This window comes from Aotus nancymaae, unplaced genomic scaffold, assembly GCF_030222135.1.
Source record: "Aotus nancymaae isolate 86718 unplaced genomic scaffold, 86718_ANA_hifiasm-v0.15.2.pri h1tg000057l, whole genome shotgun sequence".
NCBI lineage: Eukaryota > Metazoa > Chordata > Mammalia > Primates > Aotidae > Aotus > Aotus nancymaae.
The window spans coordinates 56873145-56894920 of record NW_026988471.1 but is presented as its reverse complement, the minus strand read 5'-3'; the positions used below and the strand labels follow the sequence as shown (position 1 = coordinate 56894920).

The 21776-nt window shown below is 36.9% G+C and overlaps 1 protein-coding gene across 1 annotated transcript in view; it reads right to left on the bottom strand.

The window, feature by feature from the left end:
- VRK2 (VRK serine/threonine kinase 2) overlaps positions 1-13558 on the bottom strand; it is a 102595-nt gene extending 89037 nt beyond the window's left edge. The window contains exons 1-2 of the mRNA XM_012477223.3: positions 13503-13558; positions 11222-11362 (exon numbers count right to left, since the gene is read on the bottom strand). Coding sequence (XP_012332646.2) covers positions 11222-11357 — 136 coding nt within the window. The 5' untranslated portion in view covers positions 11358-11362; positions 13503-13558. The remainder of the gene's footprint in view (positions 1-11221; positions 11363-13502) is intronic.
- Positions 13559-21776: the final 8218 nt, after the last annotated feature.

Below are 21776 nucleotides of genomic sequence, written 5' to 3'. Positions count from 1 at the left end.
ACTAGGTATTCTGATGACTCTGGAAGACTACACAATATGTTTCTTCCCTTTTTCATCACACAGCAACATTTACCTACTAGCTATACAAGTTTGTTTTGTTTTCTTCTCACTTTTCTTGAAGTGTCTAGTGTGAGAAATTTTTTTTTTTTTGGTCAGTTTTACTACTTTTTCTTCTACTACCCTCCTAATACTGTGTAAGACAAAAGGTTTACATAACTAATACTCCATTCTCAATTATAATACTCACATTTGACACTGGAGATGTAAGATAGAACTGTAACACATGATTTTTTAATAGAAACAAGATCAAGCATAATGAATAGCTTTTCTTTACATTCTCCAGAATTTGAAATTAATAACCCCATATCCCTTTAAGTGCTCAAGAACATGTATTTAATGTAATAACTGATATTTTGTTCATTCTTTTCCTTGCTAAGTATATACACACACCAAATAAAAAAGTATTTTAGTATAAAACCTTGCATGGCAATAGCTAATAAATATCTCTTCTCTATTATAAACACCCAAAGGTTTACCGCTACATGAAATGTCCTAACTTCTTCATTAAATCACCTGTATGTAATGAATCATGACTATTGTATATCTTGAAATAACCGAATAATTTTATTTAGTAATTTAAAAATAATTTTCCAAAATCTAGACTTTTATTATAAATAAAATATATTGATATCTGAAACAAATTCTGTAAAGGGATATATGTTCTTCAACACAATTCTATTTATCTTAAGGATTTTGTGTTTTACTCTTCAAAAGACCTAGTTTTCTAAGCAGTGTATCTTTAAATTATTAACCAATAGAAAAAAATATGGTCAAGAATCATTCGATATTTATAAAAGTATCTATTTTTATATGGTTCTTATTAAAATCATATCATAGGGATTTAAACAGATCTCTTTAGATCTTCCTGTTGCTTCTTTGACTCAAAACAAATGTATAAAATATACAAAACTAGACAAATGTATTCAGTTCTGCAAAGGCATGAAAATCCAACAAATCTTTCTCATCAGATTGCATGAACTATTGGATGACTATTCGCACTTTTTTACATAAAAATATTGTTTGAGGTATGGTACATTTTTAATGTAATTTTTCCAGTGCCTAACATTAGGTTTACTATAAATATCAGATGTTCTTTCACAGATTTTGAGATCTTAATAATATCAAAAACATATCACTGATGCTCTATGCCTTCAGTTGTCAATCTGAATGAAAATGACACCATTATTAGCATCATCACTAACAGATTTCTTAAATTAGCTGCCAATACTATCAATTACATATTTTGCTGTTACTTTAGAAATGAGCTTGTCATAAGCATGCCATTTGCTACTATTTTATCTGGCTAGCAATAAATTCAAAGTGTTCTTTGACAAGGGACATCAGTAGGGCAGAAACCCGAGTTCAAATGCAGAAGAGACAATTTTTAAAATTGTAGCCAGGAGGCAATTTACATATCCTCTTTAGGCCCCAATGTCTTCCTTAGTAAGCTGCAGAAAGGATTCAATGTAATAACTCATGCGATGAACTAAACACAGAGCTTGGCACACACTAAGTGAAAGATTTTAGTAGTTGATAATAAAGATGATAATTTCCTAAAAAAAGAATTCAAAAACTAGTCCCAGCATTTATCAGATACTATAGACACGTTTAATGCATCTGCTACTCTACCAGACTCTTCTTTCATTCTTTTATACTTTTCTGTGTTCTACGTTCATGGCCTCATCAGTGAGGCTTTGGTAACATTACCTCTAAGAAGTTCATTAGGTGGCACTCAGAATACCTGAAATGGAAGCTATGTTCTCTATGTGCCTCTCATACATGTTGAAGCTTCTGATTGCTCTGGCTTAAAATAAATTTGCGAGAAGCTGCCTTTACTCCACACTAAGCATTGGAGAGAGAAAAATGGCCACTGTCTCTGGGGAATAATTAACAAAAGACAGTTTGTTTCATCTTCATGATAAAATACAGCATCCCTATTAAAAGGCGAATTCATCATTCCCAAAAGTTAAATAGAATGACACTTTTAAAGTAATTCCAGCTGATTAAATTTAGGGTTTTGAAAAAAATTAATTCATGAATATACTCTGAATCTTTCATTTGATTTTAAAATGTATAAATGTTCATTTAACTTTGAGCCCTTGCCTCTCAGTGTTCTATTCTGAGCTAGTCAAACAAGTGGTAGCAGGCATGCTGGGCTCAATAATACTGCCTCTCATATTTAAATACTCTATTTCACTTGGATTGCAAATTAAAGACAGTCTCCTGAATGCTGACACATTTTCAATGATTGATTTTGCAAAACGTGTTGATTTTTCCTACACTGTTTTGCCTCTCTGTGTGTCAACTTTGGCCTTCTTTTCTTGCTCCTTTGCAGCACTGCTGTCTCTTTGAAGACATTGTCTGCCTGATATAAAAAAATGTACATTAAACCTCATGACTAATTATGTGGATAGAAAATTCCCGATCTCAAAATACTCCTGCCCAGAAACCATAACAAAAGCTTCTGACTATGTATAAAACCCTTAATCAAACCTTTCACAGACTTGGATTAAAATAAATCCCAATAATTTATTGTCTTTTAATGTTGTGTTTACATTCTTTGAAAAGTTGATTTCTTATGCATGTCACATGCCTGTAAGTCAATCCATTAATAGTAAACACCATGCTTTTCACCACAAAAGTTTATACTTGCTATTAGGTCTACTTCAATTAAATACTACTCAAAAGAACTGGTTCATTAAAAAGAGAAAACTAATTTGTCTTAACACAATGTCCATTTTTTAGCCCCCTCACCATACTATGCATTAACAGAGTAGACTCTTCACAATAAATTCTACAATCTATGGATTAAGTACCCAGCTTCTTGTATTTTAAAAACATACTTGCAAAGAATACAAACACATACTTTTCTCCCTTCAAACTCCCCAAAAGATACAAAAGATTTCATCTAAGTCTGAAAGTACAGCGCCTTACACACAGATCACATATAGGACAGAGCCTGGAATTTTGTCTCAGACCACCTATATATTGGGAAAATGATTTTCCATAATAGAACAGTTCTAGAGTTAATTTAACAAATCATTTTTAAAGAACTATCACATGCAAGGCCATATTAAGCACTGTGAGTGACTGCCTGTAAGGAGTTTATAATGTAGTGCCTGTGTACACAGAAGATGGGGGAAAACAGGTTAGAAAGACAGTATATGAAATAGTGACCGTTTGAAATAATGAGGTGAGCACTGTATGAAAGCATACCATGGGAATAAAGAAAGAGAGAGAAGTTATGAGCACTCCCCAGCGTGCCTCTTTAGCATGTCGGAGTTTTAATAAAGCCTACCAACCGCCATTGTTTCCACAACCAGCCTGAGCAGCAGACCCTCCTCACTTCCAGTCTACCAAGTCTAGGTACTCTGTTTAGCTGTTGCTTGCCTTTTTGTTAAACCAACTCTCCTCTACCTCTAGTTGTACATCTCACACTGTTACCAAGTACAATAAAAGCATCACATGCCACCACACTACTATTCTGAGAAGCCCTGCTGACTATCAGCGTACCAATTAACCAGTCCAACCCTGGATATAAAATGTTAGTTCCTTAAAAATGTGTTCCAGAATGGGAGATAAGAGGAGGTGGGATGAAAGTAGCCACACTAGTTACTTACTCTTCAGAAATAGCCACAATACCTAAGCAGAACAGGTTGGATTAAGGTCTGCACATAAGCCAAAGCTGAGAATTCATTGCCTTTGTTGGCTCATGTCACTTCTTTAATTAATGTCACTTTCTCTGGTTTAATATCAGAGCAAGTGACAAGAGTGCTTCTGGATGAATTGTGTTTTCCGAGGACTGTATGGCACACTCTCCTGCAGTCTGACAGAGGGACGTGCCAGTTTTACTTGGCAGTTACAATGCACCAGCTTTAGTTTTAGTAGTTTAATTTGTGGCAGTTATATGTTTTGAATACGTTGAAGTATTCACAACGGTCTCATGGAATCTGTTCCATAGATAAAGTTTACACAGTGAAAAAGCAAAAGCAACGGCTATAAGGCGATTAGGAAAAGCTTCTCTTGGCCACAGCTGGTCTTACAGGCATTCCTGTAAATTTTAGAGCATTTAGAAAATACGATTAAAGTGATCAGAAGGAAGAGTGTCCTCTTTCAGAGGGTGGGGGAGGGGAGTTCTATAGTGGGTGTGAGACAATCAGAAGGAAATATGATGTTTAGATCTCAATTTTATGCAAAATCCATTATTCAAGAAGCAAAGTTTATATACATGATAGACATGCAATGAAATAAATGTAAAAATAGAAAGTTTTGTTACTTATGCATTAAGTTGGTTCTAACATTTTGGTTAACTAAGTTTTTATTGATAGAAAACTCAGAAGATTTTCTGCATTGAGGAGAAAGAACTAAACTTTTTCCTTTGGTTTGTTAAAAATCTTTCTGTTTCAGGATGAAATTTTCTGAAGGTCTTTTATTTGCAGTTTTCCCTTCATGTCCTTCATACAATTTTGTGAAGCTTCATCAGCTCATAGTGAAAAGAGCTGCCTTCCACCAAGGAGTTCTTCTAAACTTTGCCTGCCCTTTCTAAATTTAGGGTTCTTTACTGCAGCAGGTTGAAGATCTGGCTTTGATTGCACCTGGCTCTGCTGGAGAATAGAAATATTCATCTCCACTGAATGCATGCTGCTTAAGTGCTGGAGGCACTTGCAGGAGAGTAACTCTCATTGGAAACTTCATTACAATACTTTCTCTTCCCTACATGAAGTAGTAATTCACATTCACCAAAGATAGGATTTTGCCTGACACAACCACAGGAGCTCCTGTTTGATTTTCAAAATTAATCAACTTCTACGCTGGAGTAGAAATGGCATGTCCTTTAACCTTAAGCACAAAAAGCTCTCAACAGACTGTAGTTTTTATATCCCTGGATGGGAATTTGGGCCCCTGATACTTAAACTTGATTCACATACTGGGTTTCTGGCATGCTTTTGCCCATACCCATCTGCTAGCCTGGCACTGTGCCCATTCAGAAGGTGTGATGCCAGTTTCAATAGGGCATAGGTGCCAATCAAAGATGAGTTTGGAGGGGCAGCATGCAGAACGCAGCAAAAGTCAGTTCTTCTGCCAGAAGATCCTCCTGTTATCATATAATGCCAATGAAGGGCCACATGCTTCATTGCTTGGGATCACATTGCATCTGTAGATGTTTCTGGCCTTCAATGGATGGCTTTCTACAGAATATTTCCCTCAAGTATTACTTGATTGAAGATGTTAAAGAAAAGATAAATCCACCTGGCTAACAAAAGGCCATGCTTTTAAAAGAAAGAAGGGAAGTCCTCAACAATTATCTTGAAATGATTGCTGAGTTTCCTATCTTTTCTCCTAAAATATTTTTTCAGGAGAATACAATAGGGTGTTCAGGAATAACTCAGCCCATGTAATGGAGCTATCAGGGACAAATATTCTAAAGAAATACTGATTACAAAATCAAGTATCTAAGCAGTATAAAATCCATAAGTGTCTTTAAGTGTAGATGATGAACAAATTTTCATCATCCAAGTTGCTAATTTCTAATGAGCTCTCTCATTTAGAGCTTTAAAGTTTCTTAATTTTCTTCTCATTTATCTTATATAGATATTCCTGTCTTAAAGGAAGAAACACACCTCATACTATTTATTCCTCTTCTTCCTTATCTAAAGAAAAAAAACTGAAACACTTCAGAAGCAGAAGTCTATCCATATTTCATAAGGAAGCCAGAAGCTCTCAAAAGCTGAGAATTCTTTTATTGTGTAGCAATAGAGGTGAGCTCATTTCAGGAAGAAGAAATTTCCCCAAAGCAATAGGTCTCAAATTAAAAAAAAACCTTGACCACTGTAAACAGTTACAAGACAGTAACAAGTGCAGTGGAAGAGACATATAAATGCACTGAAGAACAGAGTAGTTTATAAATTTTTCCTTAAGGCAAAAGAATTTGACAGTAAAATGCTGAAAATGAAGAAGAACTATAATATAAAATATGCTTAAAAATTGATTTAAAAAAATGAAAAAGCCAAGCAAAGGCCAAGTCTTGTAAGTCTCCCTTTTTATGGAAGGAACCCAAACTTTCTTAAACACCTAGATTTCTTAACTGATAGGTAATTATATACTGCTCTTCAAAATTTAAATATACATACAAAATTAAAGTACATCTTGTAGGGACTTTTATTTATTGTCTGCAAGTCCAACAAGTGTACTAAATTTATAAAATTCCAAGTGATTTCCTCCTAGTTTTGAGTTTATATTACCTATTATCTACACCTTCTGGGAACTAATTTATCATAAATACTATAGTTTCTAGTATAAACTATCCTCATTTTCACATTTATTACATTCTTCTCTTTACTCCCTCAGTATCATTTCCAAAACTGCCTAATAACAATTGCAGTGGCAACATAATATTGCATTGTGTCAAATAAGACTATTTATCTCAAAGCTCTCTCTATAAAACACTACCAAAATAACATGTAAGAATGTAATATGTAATGAAACAATATGTGTTCCAATACATTACCTAGTTGCTAGCATTATCGCTGGGCTCTTCTGAACTTTATCCTGCATACCTTAAAATCAATCTATTACAGCTCACTATTTATAGAGAAAGTAAAATATGGTTTATTTTATGAAGAAGTAAAAAAAAAAAACTGTGTATGTGGTTTATACTTGTTTTAAATATAAGTGTTTCCTTATCAGTAAAATAAAGGAGTTAAACTTTGATAATTTCTAAAAACCTATCCCCCAACAATAGATTCCTTCTATGTTTCTAAAGTATGAAATTAGGCTTATCTGACAGCATGATCCAAAAATGTCTGGCAGTCACTTAGATAAAATTTAAACATCTGTCCATGGATAAATGATCTGATTTTCAGGCTTTACCACAGTTAATTTTAGTTATAATAATGTGTTATTCTTCATAAAAGATATTGCTACTGATGTCCTATCAATAAAGCATATGCACATTCTTCTAGATGTCAAGATAGTTACCTTGTCTCAACTTTCCTGGTGACTAAAAATACTAATCTCTAGGGGTAGACTAAAGTTAAGAGTGATGTCTGTAATTATGAAAGAGAACAAAGCAAACCAGCTTGTATGAGTTAAGTACTCCAATCTCAGTCTCAGTCTCAATTTCTCAGGCAAGAAACTGTGGAACATCTATTCTGTGCTTGACACTCCAAAGATGCTAAATGGTCATCACCGTGCCCAACTTCAAAACCTAAAACTTCTACAGATAAATCATATCTATTTTTACTTATACAATCATCCTTCAAAAGAATGTGCGTAAAGTTTATTCCATAATTCTGTTCTTCTCAGTTCTGAATAATTTCTAAAACCAATAGCTTTCATATCTGAGGCAGGTAAAATACAGCTTATATGAGAACTTTTTGCTACTACAGCAAATTTTAGGGGGAGCTTTTATCAGTAAGTAAAATGTCATAAAGTCTTCTGCTGACATTTTCTCTATGTTCTCAGTTTTACCACATTAGTAGTTAAATCCACCAAAATCCACAGTAAAATAAATAGAAAATCCATCCTTCCAATGGAGTGGATTTTGTCACCATCTTAATCCAGTAGGGCAGCATTTTTTTTTTTGAGACAGAGTCTCACTCTGTCACACAGGATGGAGTGCAGTGGCACGATCTTGGCTCACTAAACCTCTGCATCCCAGGTTCTAGCAATTCTCATGCCTCAGCCTCCCAAGTAGCTAGGACTACAGGCATACACTACCACAACCAGCTAATTTTTTTGTATTTTAGTAGAGATGGGGTTTCACCATGTTGCCCAGGCTGGTCTCGAACTCTTGAGCTCGGGAAATCACCTGCCTGGGCCTCCCAAAGTGCTAGGATTATAGGCATGAATCACTGTGCCTGGTTCCACTATGGCACCAATATTAAGAATGGGAAAGTCTAGGTAAATAAATTACATCTATTAAATGCTTACCAAGTTCCTTAAAAAAAATCTCATTTAATTTTCCTTATAATTACTATTATCACAATAATGCAGAATAGAAACAACCCAAAGGATTAAGTAACTAGGTGAATAAGTGACTTAATCAGGTCAGGATTCAGGTCAGATATGCCTAATGCCAAAACTCCTGCTATTATTTATGCAACTCTCCCTTAATTTACTTGGTCCTATGTTATACCTAGCATTAAAGTTAAATTCTAACCCTCACTTGTCTCTCCTTCCTGAAGTTTAAAAAACTTTTTCACTTATTTAATACTAAAATGACTGCAATTTTTCCCATCCCCTAAACCAGTTTCACTTCTTCCTCTTTCCTCCCCTTCTCTTTTCATATACAAAGAAAGAACCTTGACTTTGTTCTTGTATTCAGACTTTTCTTTTCACTCTTATATTTTATTAATGCTACAGGCACATTATTTCTCCAAGTCAAGAGTAAATAGCAAACTTCTCTGCCCCTTCCCCTTAACTGTAAGCTGCTGATTACCGAAAGGCCCTGGCTATTGATCTCAAAGCTAGAGGACAGTTTACATGCACAATGAGCTAGACAGAGCGGCTAGGTTTTTCTCAGCCTTAGGCAGCAAATGCTGATCAAGTGTCTGCTCGAACAGGATATCTGGAAAGAATACCTGAAATCAATGTTGCTGAACACAAAGGTATTCAGGAAAATTTGAATTGTACTGCTTCTTCTCTTCATTTATATAGGGGAAGTGATGAGAACCATGGTAAAATGTAAAAACATGATGTAATTTCATACTGATTTGTTTATATAGCTTTGAAAATAGTAAAAACTAAGTTTAGTGAAGTTAAACGGATTCTGATTCATTGCATCACTTTTAATGGAACAGTTACAACATTTGGAACATACATCTTTATTATAAATTCTGAAGTATCAGAGTCTTTTTCTGAAAATAGCTAAATATTTCTTTAAAGTCTTTCCCCAGTGCTGTGCACTTGCTAATCTTCCTAGGGTCTAGGTTCTAAAGTTCAGATAACAGAGAATGTTCCATTACATACTGAACCCCAAAGTATATTGCAAGACAAAGAGTATCATTTTGGTAATTAAAAAAAAAAGTAGGCTGCACACGGTGGCTCACGTCTGTAATCCCCAGCACTTTGGGAGGCTGAGGCGAGCAGATCACCTGAGGTCAAGAGTTTGAGACAAGCCCGGCCAATATGGCAAAACCTCATTTCTACTAAAAATACAAAAATTAGCCAGGCGTGGTGGCAGGCACCTGTAGTTCCAGCTACCCTGGAGGCTAAGGCATGAGAATTGCTTGAACCTGGGAAGCGGAGGTTGCAGTGAGCCGAGATTGAGCCACTGCGCTCTGGCCTGGGCAATAGAGCAAGACTCCATCTCAAAAAAAAAAAAGAAAGTAAAAATATGTGACACTGTACTTAGTCTGAAAGCAGTTTTTTCTGCGTTTGAATAGGAACAAGTCACATGTCTATGCAAATATATTACATTATAACAGTAACAAGTAGTGACTATGTGTACACATAGATACATACATGTATACAGACATAGACTAATCTTAAACATTGACTTGAATTTAAAAACATATATTTACATTTCAAAAAGAGATAAGATCATCACAATCAATGCTTTTCTCTAGTTCTTTGAAATTCCTCAAATAACACAAACATTAGACAACAAAAAGTGGTAAGCCCTGGAATCCAAGGCTATAGCTCAGCCACATCAGAAATAATTTATTCAACATCATATCTCTGACCTGGATTCAAGACAATATACTAGAGATCTTAACTCTTTCCTGTAAAAGAGAATTCACTAAGTTCAAGTTTCAAAAAACACTTATTCTCACAATACTTATTCTCACATAGTCTTTATTCACACTATTTTATACAGTAGCCACATGTGGTTACTGAGCACACGAGCCACATATGGTAACTGGGCTCTTGAGACTAGATATACCGTGGATTTTGAAGACTTTCATAAAAATAAGTAAAATATTTCATTCGTTTATGTTGAAAACATATTGAAATATTTTTGATATACTGGACTAAATTATATTATTAAAATAATTTCACCTGTTTCTTTTAATGAGTTTTAATGTGGCTCCTAGAAAATTTTAAAGTACATATGCAACTTGTATTACATTTCTATTGAACAGTGTTGCCTATGTCACTCAATCTAGCACTTAATAACCATAGCATTTTTTTCAAACAAGTTCAAACCCTCTAAATGAGGTAACGGTCCTTCACTTGGCCCATGCAATTTTTTGTGCTGATCTTGTCTTTCCAAGTAGATTAGACAGTGAAGTAACTAATAAGCAGCTACTTATTGACCAAATTTCATTCATTCATTCAAAACTACAATCTTAATTTTATCAGAAGAGGATCTTTATCTTTCAGGATCCATTAAGTATGTTTGTCTGGAAACATTTGATGAGAACCAAGATTCCCTCCAAGGAAGTATTTTATTAACTCCTTAAACTCCTATAGAAATAGATGTGATCTCAGTACATTTAGGAGAATTTATCCTTGAGAGTATATTTTTAAAAATCGCTAATATTTTCCTTATTTTATTCATCAATCTTTTAATGGATATCACTTCCTCATTCCAAACAGATTTAAGATAGCCTTCAATGATCCATTAAAGTTCAGTGTAATTTTTAAATGCTTAAATGCAATGTAAAAGCCTACCTGACCCATGGTTCCTTACCTATACCACAGAACACAGAAAATAATTGAGTGTTTATTTTCTCAATTATCCCAAGAATGGCACATCCCTAGGACCACTCTAGATGCACAAGAAAAAAGTTAATTCATTCCACAGAATAGATGCCTCAAGTTTTATCTATGAATTCTCCAGCAGAGCCCAGTGAAAAAATGACTAGACCCTTGTGTTGCCTAAATATTAATGATTAAGATTCACAAACAGAAAGTGTTTTTATGTGTACAGTTGTGGTTTCTCACAAGCTCTCAGAAACAAAGAACATTAGCATTTTGTCTGGCAGATTGTATAATTATGCTCTTAAAAGACTTGTAAGAGTTATTTAGAAAAACATGGACAAGGAGTGGGACAGTCATGCCTTGAACCTAGACACTGTACTATATTATTATTTAAGTAAAATCATAAATTTTAATAAAGTACACATATGAATTTCACATTTCCATTTTTAAAATATCACTAAGTAATTACAGTCACAGATATAAGAATAATTGGTAATTTAAGGTTCTACTTTACCTAAATATATCAATCCAAATCCTCCAGAGCCAATCTTCTGGCCCAGTACCCACTGATTGCCTTCCATATCGTCCAGAACCTTGCCTTCTGGAAGTGGAATAGGAAGTTTGTATTTCTCATTTCTTCTTGGTGGCATCACTTCTGTTGGCAGAAGGGGTGAGATAAATGAGTAAAAATAAAAACAAACAAAACTCTTTGGAGTTAAAATATATTTCCCAAAATGTCTTCAATGGGGAACTTTCCCAGGTTCCCAGAAACTAGGATTCTTAAGTGAATTCAGTTTGGAAAAGTCCACACATTATATTCAAATTAGAAATTCACATACATTACAATACTGAGATCTAAGAGGTACTGATATTTAAAAAAAAAAAAGAAAAGAAACAGAAACAAATCAATCAAATGTCATTTAATACATTTCCAAAATTCACTTCGGGGGTCTATAGCACGTATTAACAGTGCAGGATAAACCTTAAGAAACAAGAAATTAATTTCCAATGAAAAAAGAAAATACATTTCATATACATGGAATTATTGCTTTCATTGAGAATGTGAAGTGTTAAAAATGAGAGGGTCTTCAGTCACTAGAAAAGAACACAGAATCGGACTGGGAAGACAGACAATGGCAATGGACATCACCACCACCAAGCAAAGCATATGACACCGAGGAGGTACTCAGTAAACGTCTGTTAAATGAGCCAGGGATTTCTATGGATATATAATTTAGCAGAATACTAGGCCATTGGGTAGTTCCCGGGCTGCCAAAATATTCTCAGCATTTCGTCTTCTTACTCTCTCCTTCTCAGTTCATCACAGTGAAATGTGATGAGAGGTTTGCCATAAAACTCCCGTTGAGGACTTCATCTTAGCGCTAGGAAGGTACCCAGAGATTACTGCCTTGCAGATTACTGCTGTGCCACCACCAACAAAAGCATAATCTCCATAGTATAGCCATGCAACTTTAATTAACTAATTGTACACAGGTTATCAAATTTCTCAATGGGAGATTTTGAGTTAAAAGAGAAAATTTCTTAGGGGAAATATATATATATATATATATATGCGCCAACATATATGCCTGAAAAGGTAACCATGATCCTCTAAGTATTTCTGAAGAATTTTTAAAACATATTAAGGGCTTTTGATATGAAAATTAACTGTAAACATATATACGTAAGTGTAAAGTTTTCTTTATGTAATCTTATCTTCCGTAAGAAAAAGTGTCTGTTTTTCCTTTAACAGGTTTTTCCTCCTTCACTTAATCCAATGCCCTGCTTTTTTACTTAGCAGCGTCGCCCCGGGTAGAGTCGCTGCTTGTATCTTTAACAATATTCACCTGTCCTCCTCCTGATACGCACACAAGGGAAGCTAGGAATTTGGATGGTGAACCGTGCCTAGAGCATTGATTGTATTATAAAATAGGAAAAGTTTTTTGTGGAGGTTTCCCTTGACCAGTACATTATAGATGCTGGTGCCTAGTACAGATTTGCTGATTTAAAACTTAAAAGTCTTCGAAGTGTCAACTACTGATTAAGGCATAAATTCTAAATAATTATCAAGAGGATAAACACACTTTAAGGCAAGACAGTGGCATCAGGACTTGAGGCGAGAAAGGAGACCCTATTCACATCCTGGGGGCGGGTCCCGAGTTCATCTGCTCGGGGAAGCGACAGCCTCCTCTCAGGGCCAGTCCCTGTCACGGTGTCCCTTGAGCTTCTGGGTGCCTTCCGGGGCTAAAATGAAGTCCTCAACACGAGCTTCCGGGCAAACTGGTACCCGGAGGTTAACAGAAGCCAGGGCTGACCTCCAACCCCGCCGCGGCCCCTGACCCTCCGTCAATCAATGAGAGCAGCGCCGCTCAGGTGCCCGGTCTGTCCGTCCTTGGCACACCAGGGACCCCTGGCCATCCCCGGGTCCCCGCTACCGCGCAGCAAACTAACTTCCCGCCCCAAGTTCTCTCTGCACCGGCAAAAAGACAAACTCCACCCTCTTTTCCGCTAACACCTCGGACCCCGCTTTTGGCAAACGGGAGTTGAAGGAGACTCCCGGTTCTCACTCCAAGCGGGGAAAAAGCCAAGAACGAAGAGCGGAAGCAGCGACCATGCCTGAGCCGGGACTGAGGGCCGGGGACTGGGACGCGGCCCGGAGCCCCGGCGCCTCACTCCCACTCCGACCGCAGCCCTTCCCCGGGCGGGGCCGCGGCTAGGGCACTACAAGCGGAGAGCTGGGCGCGGAAGTGCGGGGGTGCAGCCTCCCACCCAGGACCCCTGACCGAGAAACTGACCGGGCCTCAGTGTCCCCCGCCGCCGGGTAGCGCGCGCCGCCTCCTGCCTGCCGCTCAGCACCGGGCGGGGCCCCCGGGCCTGCAATCCCACAGGGAGGCGTGCCCAGCACTCCAGCAGGCCCGCGGAAGGGCCTTGTTAACTTCTCTCCAGCTGTGTCGGCCTCGTGGTGCAGCGGCCCGCGGAGCCTCGCACAGGCCGCAGCCGGTTCCTTCCAGCGGCCTGTCCACGCCCTGGAGACGCCCAAGGGAAGGAGAGGGCGCGGCTACATGGGGAATGGGAGCTGTGTTATTACCTCCACCCTGGCCCGCCAGCGTCTGGACGAAGAGCCGCCGCCACACCAGTTTAGGACGAAATAAGCAGAACATGGATTTGTGTAGGAGTGTTAGGTCTCCCATATCATGACCTGAGTACCATGAGCCTCCGAATGGCCAATCCTCACCGAGCTCTCGCCGAGCAACTAATGGTACTAGCGAAGATTCCAGTTACGGGAGCCTGTAACTCCCCGCCTTTAAATTGTCAAAGGCATATTGGTTCAGGACCTTTTTCTGCCATTAATCGTTGGATAATTTTAACAACGTAATTACAAACTTCAGGTTATGTCTCTTTGAAATGGAAATAATCCTAGTTATTAGATTATAAGGTTGTTTATAAGATACGACAATAAGGTGAGGACTTTATTAAGCGCTTTTCTAATATATAAAGATTCATAATGGCCAGGCGCGGTGGCTCACGCCTGTAATCCCCAGCACTTTGGGAGGCCGAGGTGGATGGATCATCTGAGGTCAGGAGTTCGAGACCATCCTGGCCAGTGTGGCAAAACCTTGTCTCTACTAAAAATACACAAAAATAGCCAGGCGTGGTGGTGGACGACTGTAATCCCAGCTACTCGGGAGGCTGAGGCAGGAGAAGCACTTGAACCCAAGAGGCAGAGGTTGCTGTGAGCTAAGACTGTGCCATTGCACTCCAGCTTGGGCAACAAGAGTGAAACTCCGTCTTGGGGTGGGGGGCGGGGGGAGCGGGAAGACTCATAGTAAGCTTATATTTTAGACTAGACCAAACAAATGCTTAGAAAAAGGTTATTAAATAATATGTTAGCATTCTACATAGGAACCACCAATAATTGGTTGAGATGAAAGTACTGAAAGGAAAATTGGAGCCCTTTAATGACTTTGATAGCCCAAGGAATTGGGACCTCCTACATCTTTCAAACTATCACCAAAATGAAAGATGGCATGAGAAGACGTTTCTAAAAACAAACAAAAAAGTATTTTTAAAGAAATTTAGTCTATAGAATAATTATGCCCTGCAGGCATTTACTGGCCCAGCAGTGTTCATTCTTATTTCCGTAAGATAGATATGTAACAGATGCAATTGGTTACCGATCCTAATATCCATATTGGGTACTCTTTCCTACTTTCCAAATTTGTTCAGCTTTCCACCACTTCCCCAGGTCCCTTTTGGGAAGACACAACTTCAGTACCAGCCACAGCAGATTACTTACGGGTGGTTCCTCTCCCTCCCTATAGGTATATATGTACCCCGAGTGTTAGTAAATCCTGTTTGCTCAACCTTCAAAATACACTCAGCATCTATCACTTAGCACCCTTACCAGCATTCTGGCTCAAACCATATTTTTTCTCTAGGTAATTGTAATACTCTTCTAAATGTTTGATACCCTCTTGCCCCTTTAGTCTTTTCAAAACAAATAGCCACATGGTCCTTAAAACTTAAATAATTCCTGAGCTTAAAACAATTCAGTGTCATTCCAATTTACTAACTACCAGCCAATCTTCACTATGACCTTAAACAGCGTTTCTCCACCTGGGCACTATTGACTGCCTGGATAATTCTTTGTTGGGGGTATAGGAGGAAGAGGATTGAGAGGATACTGCTAAATATCCTGTGCATTGTAGGATATTTAGCAGTATCCCTAGTCTCCCCAGCACTCCCTCCCACACAAGTTATGACAACCAAAATGTCCCCCAACATTACCAAGTTTTGCCAAACTTGCCACTGGTAGAAAATAACAGTGATCTACCTATTATGCACCCCCACTTCCCAATCTCCTGTTACTGTCTTCAACTACAGTGGCCTGCTGTTCTCAAGAACTTTGTACATTTCCTGCCACCTGGACCACTCTTCAACCTCGTATTTGTGTGGCCTACTCCATCACTATCTTTAAGTCTTTATTTAAAAGTCAATTCGGCGAGACCTTTCCTGAACCAATCCTATCTGAAATTTCAACCCACCCACAATATTTCATAGCTTCTTTCCCTGTATTTTCCCCTAGTACTTACTGCTATACAGCAATATATTATAAAATTTATTATTTATTTTGACAAAAGACAGTTTTTTCAGTAAATTGTATGTTTAATGAGGCCAGGCAAGATTTTTGCCTGTTTTCATTACTACTGTATCCCCAACCCCTAGAAAAGATATAGATAACCATTTCCTTGTTGAATGAATAAATGAATCATGGTGGCTCCATTCCAATTTCAATGATTGGTTTAGACAGTACAAAATAAACATGTGTTGAAGCTAGGTAATAGGAGGTGAAAAAAAGTTTCCTGGACACATTCTTGAAAGATATAGTATGTGATGTGATGCTTAAAATGGCTGCAGTCATCGTGTGACCATGAAGGTCAGAGAAAGTACAAACCTAAAGCCCCAGGAATGGTAGGATACTCAACAAATGATGTTAGAACAGCTAGACATCCATATATACAAAAAAGAAAGAGGCTGGGCGCAGTGGCTCACGCCTGTAATCCCAGCGCTTTGGGAGGCCGAGGCAGGCAGATCACGAGGTCAGAAAATAAACCATCCTGGCTAACACAGTGAAACCCTGTCTCTACTAAAAATATAAAAAAGAAATTAGCCATGAGTGGTGGTAAACACCTGTAGTCCCAGCTACTAGGGAGGCTGAGACAGGAGAATCACTTGAACCCAGGAGGTGGAGATTGCATTGAGCTGAGATTGCAGTGAGCCGAGATTGCGCCACTGCACTCCAACCTAGGCAACAGAGAGAGACTCTGTCTCAAAAAAAAAAAAAAAAGAAGAAGAAAGAAAAAAACCTCAACCCTAATTCATACCTCATGTAAAAATTAACTTGAAACTGATCATACAGCTAAATATAAATACAAGATCTAAATCTAAAACTTTTTAGAGAAACCTAGCAGAAAATCTAAAATATTTGAATGTATGTACTTATAAGGAACAAAAAATTTAAAAGCTGGAAACCTAAAAAGAAGAAATTGACAATTTAACTACACCGAAATCAAAACCTTTTGTTCTTAAAAAATACTATTAAGTTACCAAGTGTTAATAAGGATTTGGAACAACTTGGAACTCTCTTATATTACTGTTGATGGTACAGCCACTTTGGAAAACAGTTTGGCAGGTTCTTATAATGTCAAACATGTAATTAACATACAACCCAGCATTCACATATTTACCCAAGATAAATTGAAACCTGTGTCCACACAAAGACTTGTAGGGGAATCTTTAGAGCAGTTTCATATGTAATAGCCAAAAGCTGGAAATAAATTTCCATCAACTGGTAAATGAACAAACAAATTATCTACTATATAATGGATTATCACTCAACAATAAAAAGGAGCAAAGTACCAATACAGTCAACAAGCTGGATGAATCTCAAAAGCATGATTCTATGTGAAAGAAAGAAGACACAACTGAGTATATACAATGTAATCATTTATTCAAAATTGAAGAGCTGGGCTTGACTGCAAAGAGCTGAAATGTTGCAAATGTTAAATCTCTTTATTGTGGTAGTAGATTTATTATACATTTGTCAAAATTCCTCTATTTATACACTTAAAATAGAATTTTATATAAATTATGCCTCAATAAAATAGATTTAAAAGAAAGGCAAAAGAGAAACATGGGAAGATCCTGAGTCTTTGAAGCCATTATTGAACTACTAATTCAGCTAATCCTGAACCACCATATTTTGTATTCATCCATGAGGTATTAAGTGTTCTTATCATTTAAGCCACCTAGCATTGGTTTTTATGTTTCTTGCAGCCAAAATTTTCCTAAGAGTAAAATAAAGATTCAAGTTTCATAAGTGCCAGTGATTTTTAAATGTTAATAAATTTGTACTAAATCAAAATGGCAACAGAAGAGCAGGTAAACCTATATTGAGAATATGTGTTTTCTTTAAGTGTTGGGATTTAATGCAGAATTTTATGATTCAGAGCATATTGCTGTGTGTATGTTTCAAGATGAAAACTGACAGAATATAGAAATACAAATTTTGGAACTAGTGAAAGAACATCTTCTGAATGAACATGATGAGAAACAAGAAAGAAAAGAGAATCTAGACATGAAAGCACTGAAGTGTGAGTCATCAGAAAAAAAATATGGGGAAAACAAGGTTTTCAAACAAAGCTATTTTGATAGATCTTACAGACTATGAATGATTCACCACAAACACACACACACACAAAAGGACTTTCTTGGCTGTATGCCAACTTGTAGGTATGGCATGGGTTCTGCTTTTCAAAAAACCAGGTGCTGTAAAATGCCTACATTGGTTAAAAAGAAAAAGAAATACCCAGCCATTTAGTGAGCATACTTTACAAGGCCGAGATCATTTCAAATCAATTAAAGTGTTAAAGATGATGCATAGACAAAACATTTAGAAAAAGCCAATTTTTGTTATTTAAAGTGAGATAAGGAGATCACATCAGTGGAAGCATTTTGCTTGCCAAAGAAGAGCTAGTTTTTTGTTTTATAAAGTCAGGGGCCATTTGCACTCAAACTCACAATCTCTAAACAGCTAAGCAGTTCCTGACATAGAAATTTTGAAAATAGTAGAGTTCAGGTAAATGGAATTCCAAGTACATCAGATATACAATCAGACCAAATTTCTATGTCCTCTTTATTCTTTACATATAAGATCATTACAAAGTAAAAACTTAATCATCCAAATGACATAATTCTTGTTTGTCTATATAAATGAAAGATTCGAATATTAAAAATAATTTAAAATGTCATGTCAGTATGTCATGTAAACCAAAAGTATCTAAGTCTCAATCAGTTTGGAAGTTTGTTTTGCCAAGGTTAAGGACATACCCAGGATATAGCCTCAGGAGGTTCTAAGGACATGTGTTCAAGATGGTTGGGCTACAGTTTGGTTTTATATGTTTTAGGGAGACAGAAGACATCAATCAATACTTGTAAAATATATATTGGTTCAGTCTGGAAAGGCCCGACAGCTTGAAAGAGGGGTGGAGAGTTCCACGTCACAGGTGGATTCAAAGAGCTTCTGAGTTTATCTAAAGATCTGGAATCAACAGAAAAGAATATCTGGGTTAAGATAAGGGGTTATGGAAACCAAGGGTATTAGTTTACTGATGGAGCCTCCAGGTAGCAGGCTTCAGAGAGAATGGACTGTAAATGTTTCTTATCAGGCTTAAAAAGATGCCAGATTCTTAGTTAATTCTCTCCTGGATCAGGAAGAAGACTTTGAAAGGGAAGGGGATTCTCTACAGAACGTAGATTTTCTCCACAAGAGAAAGTTTGCAGGGCCATTTCAAAACATGTCAAAGAAATATATTTGGGGGTAAAATACTTCAATTTTTTTAGGGCCTGCCATCTGTCATGTTGGTATCTTATTGCTACAAAGAGTCTGTCTTGTCAGTCTTAAGGTCTGTGCTTTAATATTAATGCTGGTCAGTTGTGTGGGAATTTAAAGGGAGGAAGGTATAATGAGGCATACCTAACCACCCATTTCCATTATGGCCTGAACTGGTGTTTCCAGTTAACTTTGGAATGCCCTTGGCTGAAAAGAGGAGTCCATTCAGTTAGTTAAGGGGCTTAGAATTTCATTTTTCATTTATAGTCAAAAGGTTCAATAAAATTTTTTTAAGGATATTAATTTGTAGAGCCCTGATGCCAAACAATCTAAATACAAATATGTGTCAAATTATCTCTCAAATAATTGAATGTAGTAAACAAAATATTGACTAGCCAAAAGTGGTATGATTCTTACCCTGTCCATTCCCCAAATACAAGCACCATAAAATGTTAATCATAAGACTATATTTACACTCTACATCCTTTTTTCCCCCAATTAACATGCCTGCAGTAACCAAAAACATGAGCTGGACGAGGAGGAAGAGGAGCTGGCTGAATGATTTTTAAGCAGAAGCTGAATATTCAATAAGAATAGAGTTGATGATGCATTTGGAGGAGAGGTAAGAAACAGATTTCCTATGTGTCATGTAAGCCATGTTTTTAGGCTCTCCTTTCATTCAACTGCAATAACATCCTCTAAGGGACTTGAAAGAACCTTCTATTCCCCAAATATTTTTGGCCATTCCCAAACACTATCTCAGATCTGCTCCATCATTTTCTCTGTCCTGCTGTGAACCTTTTGGTTGATATCTACTGTTCAGCGATAGTTTACCTAACAAACTAGGTGGAAGTACCTGGCTAATGTTGCTAGCTGCCTTCTTCCACACTGCTCTCTCCTTGACACTCTGTAGCTTACAAGGCATTAAAATGGACCTGGGTTTTCTGGAGCACTTAAGACACCTAAATCAACTTGTGGTCCACACAGAAGCAAGGTTTGTCTTGTCCATTTGGGTCACAATTTCTCTTACTGCTTTACTACTTCCACTATAGGGGCTAACCAATGTTTAATGTAACCAATGTTCTAATGTAAACAGTGTATTTACATTATATTATTAATGCATTTAGGTTTTCTTCTAAGTCTCACTGCCAATTTCAGGACCTAACCATGCAGTTGGGAGCTAATGTACACAGCAAGTGAAAGATACTATGTTATATTCAGATTTATTGTCCTTTAGATATCAGAAAAGTTACTGAATAAACCTAGTCTTCCTGACTTCTCTTACCTGTTATATTGAGTTATCTCACTGAAGATTCCTTGTTGTTTCAGGCAAATAGACTCAGATATCTCTGGATCTAGAAATGAGCAAAAACTACAGATTCCAGCTGAGATATACACAATTATCAAATTTCTTAAGATATACTAATATTTAAATCCATTTATTATAAAATATATCCTTACCTGGGCAACATAGCAAGACACTGTCTCTACCAAAAATTATTAATAAAAAGTAAAAAAAATTAGCCAGGTGTAGTAGTGTCTGACTGTATTCCCAGCTACCCAGGAGGCTGAGGTGGAAGGATTGGGAGCCTGGGAGATTGAGGCTGCAGTGAGCTATGATCACAACACTGTACTCCAGTCTGAGCAACAGAGCAAGACTCTGTCTCCAAAAAAAAAAAAAAAAAACCTAAAATTAAATCATAAAATACATGCTTATAATAAATATTAAAGAAAATATCAAGAAGTAATTATAAAGGAATCAATCACCCATATAAAAACAATTTAAAAATAATCTCTGTTAACATTTTAGTGCATTTCCTTTCAGTATTTTAGTTTTTATCCTGTAAAAGACTTTAGGTTATATGCTTTCCATAGTTGTACTCAAATTTCATGTATATAATATTTTTATTCTGCTTTTTTAAATTAATAGTATAACAAACATTCTCTCCCTCTCCAGTCACGTGTCATGATCCCTCTATCCTTAAACAATTAGTCACTAAATCCTAAGTCTTTCATATGCTTATTGGGGTAAAGATTTGGGAAAAGACAAGGTGTGATCTCAGGAAGCCAGGGAATTCATACTGAAATAAAAAGAAATACTAGGGAGAAAAATAATAAAGAAGGCTAGAAGAGAAACAGAAAAGATAAGAATTCAATCCTGTTGGATGTAGGAGAAATTTTAGGGAATAAGGAGAGAGGAATATGAGAGTTTTTGTGGAGAACAGCTGCTCTGAGATAACTGAGACTGAAAGAGAAAGAAAAAGAGCATTTTTAAGAGTTAAATGTACTTCCCCTTTTGGCAATGTTCTGAGGAAGTGCAATAAGGATGCACATTGCTTTCAGTTATCTTTGGCTGCAGGAGAGTTGTTTCTTGGAATATGATCCTATGATGAGGATCTTTTCAAAATGAGGGTATAAACTGGCTAGGATGATGCAGTTTGTATAATAGCTTTTAAAATTGTTTTATTTTTACGTAAATCAGATAATTACTTGTTTCACATCTTGATTTTTAACTACTAATAGTATTGTGGCTTCCGCAACCTACATCAATATATAAATATTTTATCATATTCTAGTTGTACGTGTTTTCTAATATTCCATAGTGTAGTTGTGTTGTACTGGCCCGAGCATAGAAAGTCAACATCAAGACAAAAGTATGCCAAATTGCAGGGTCTTT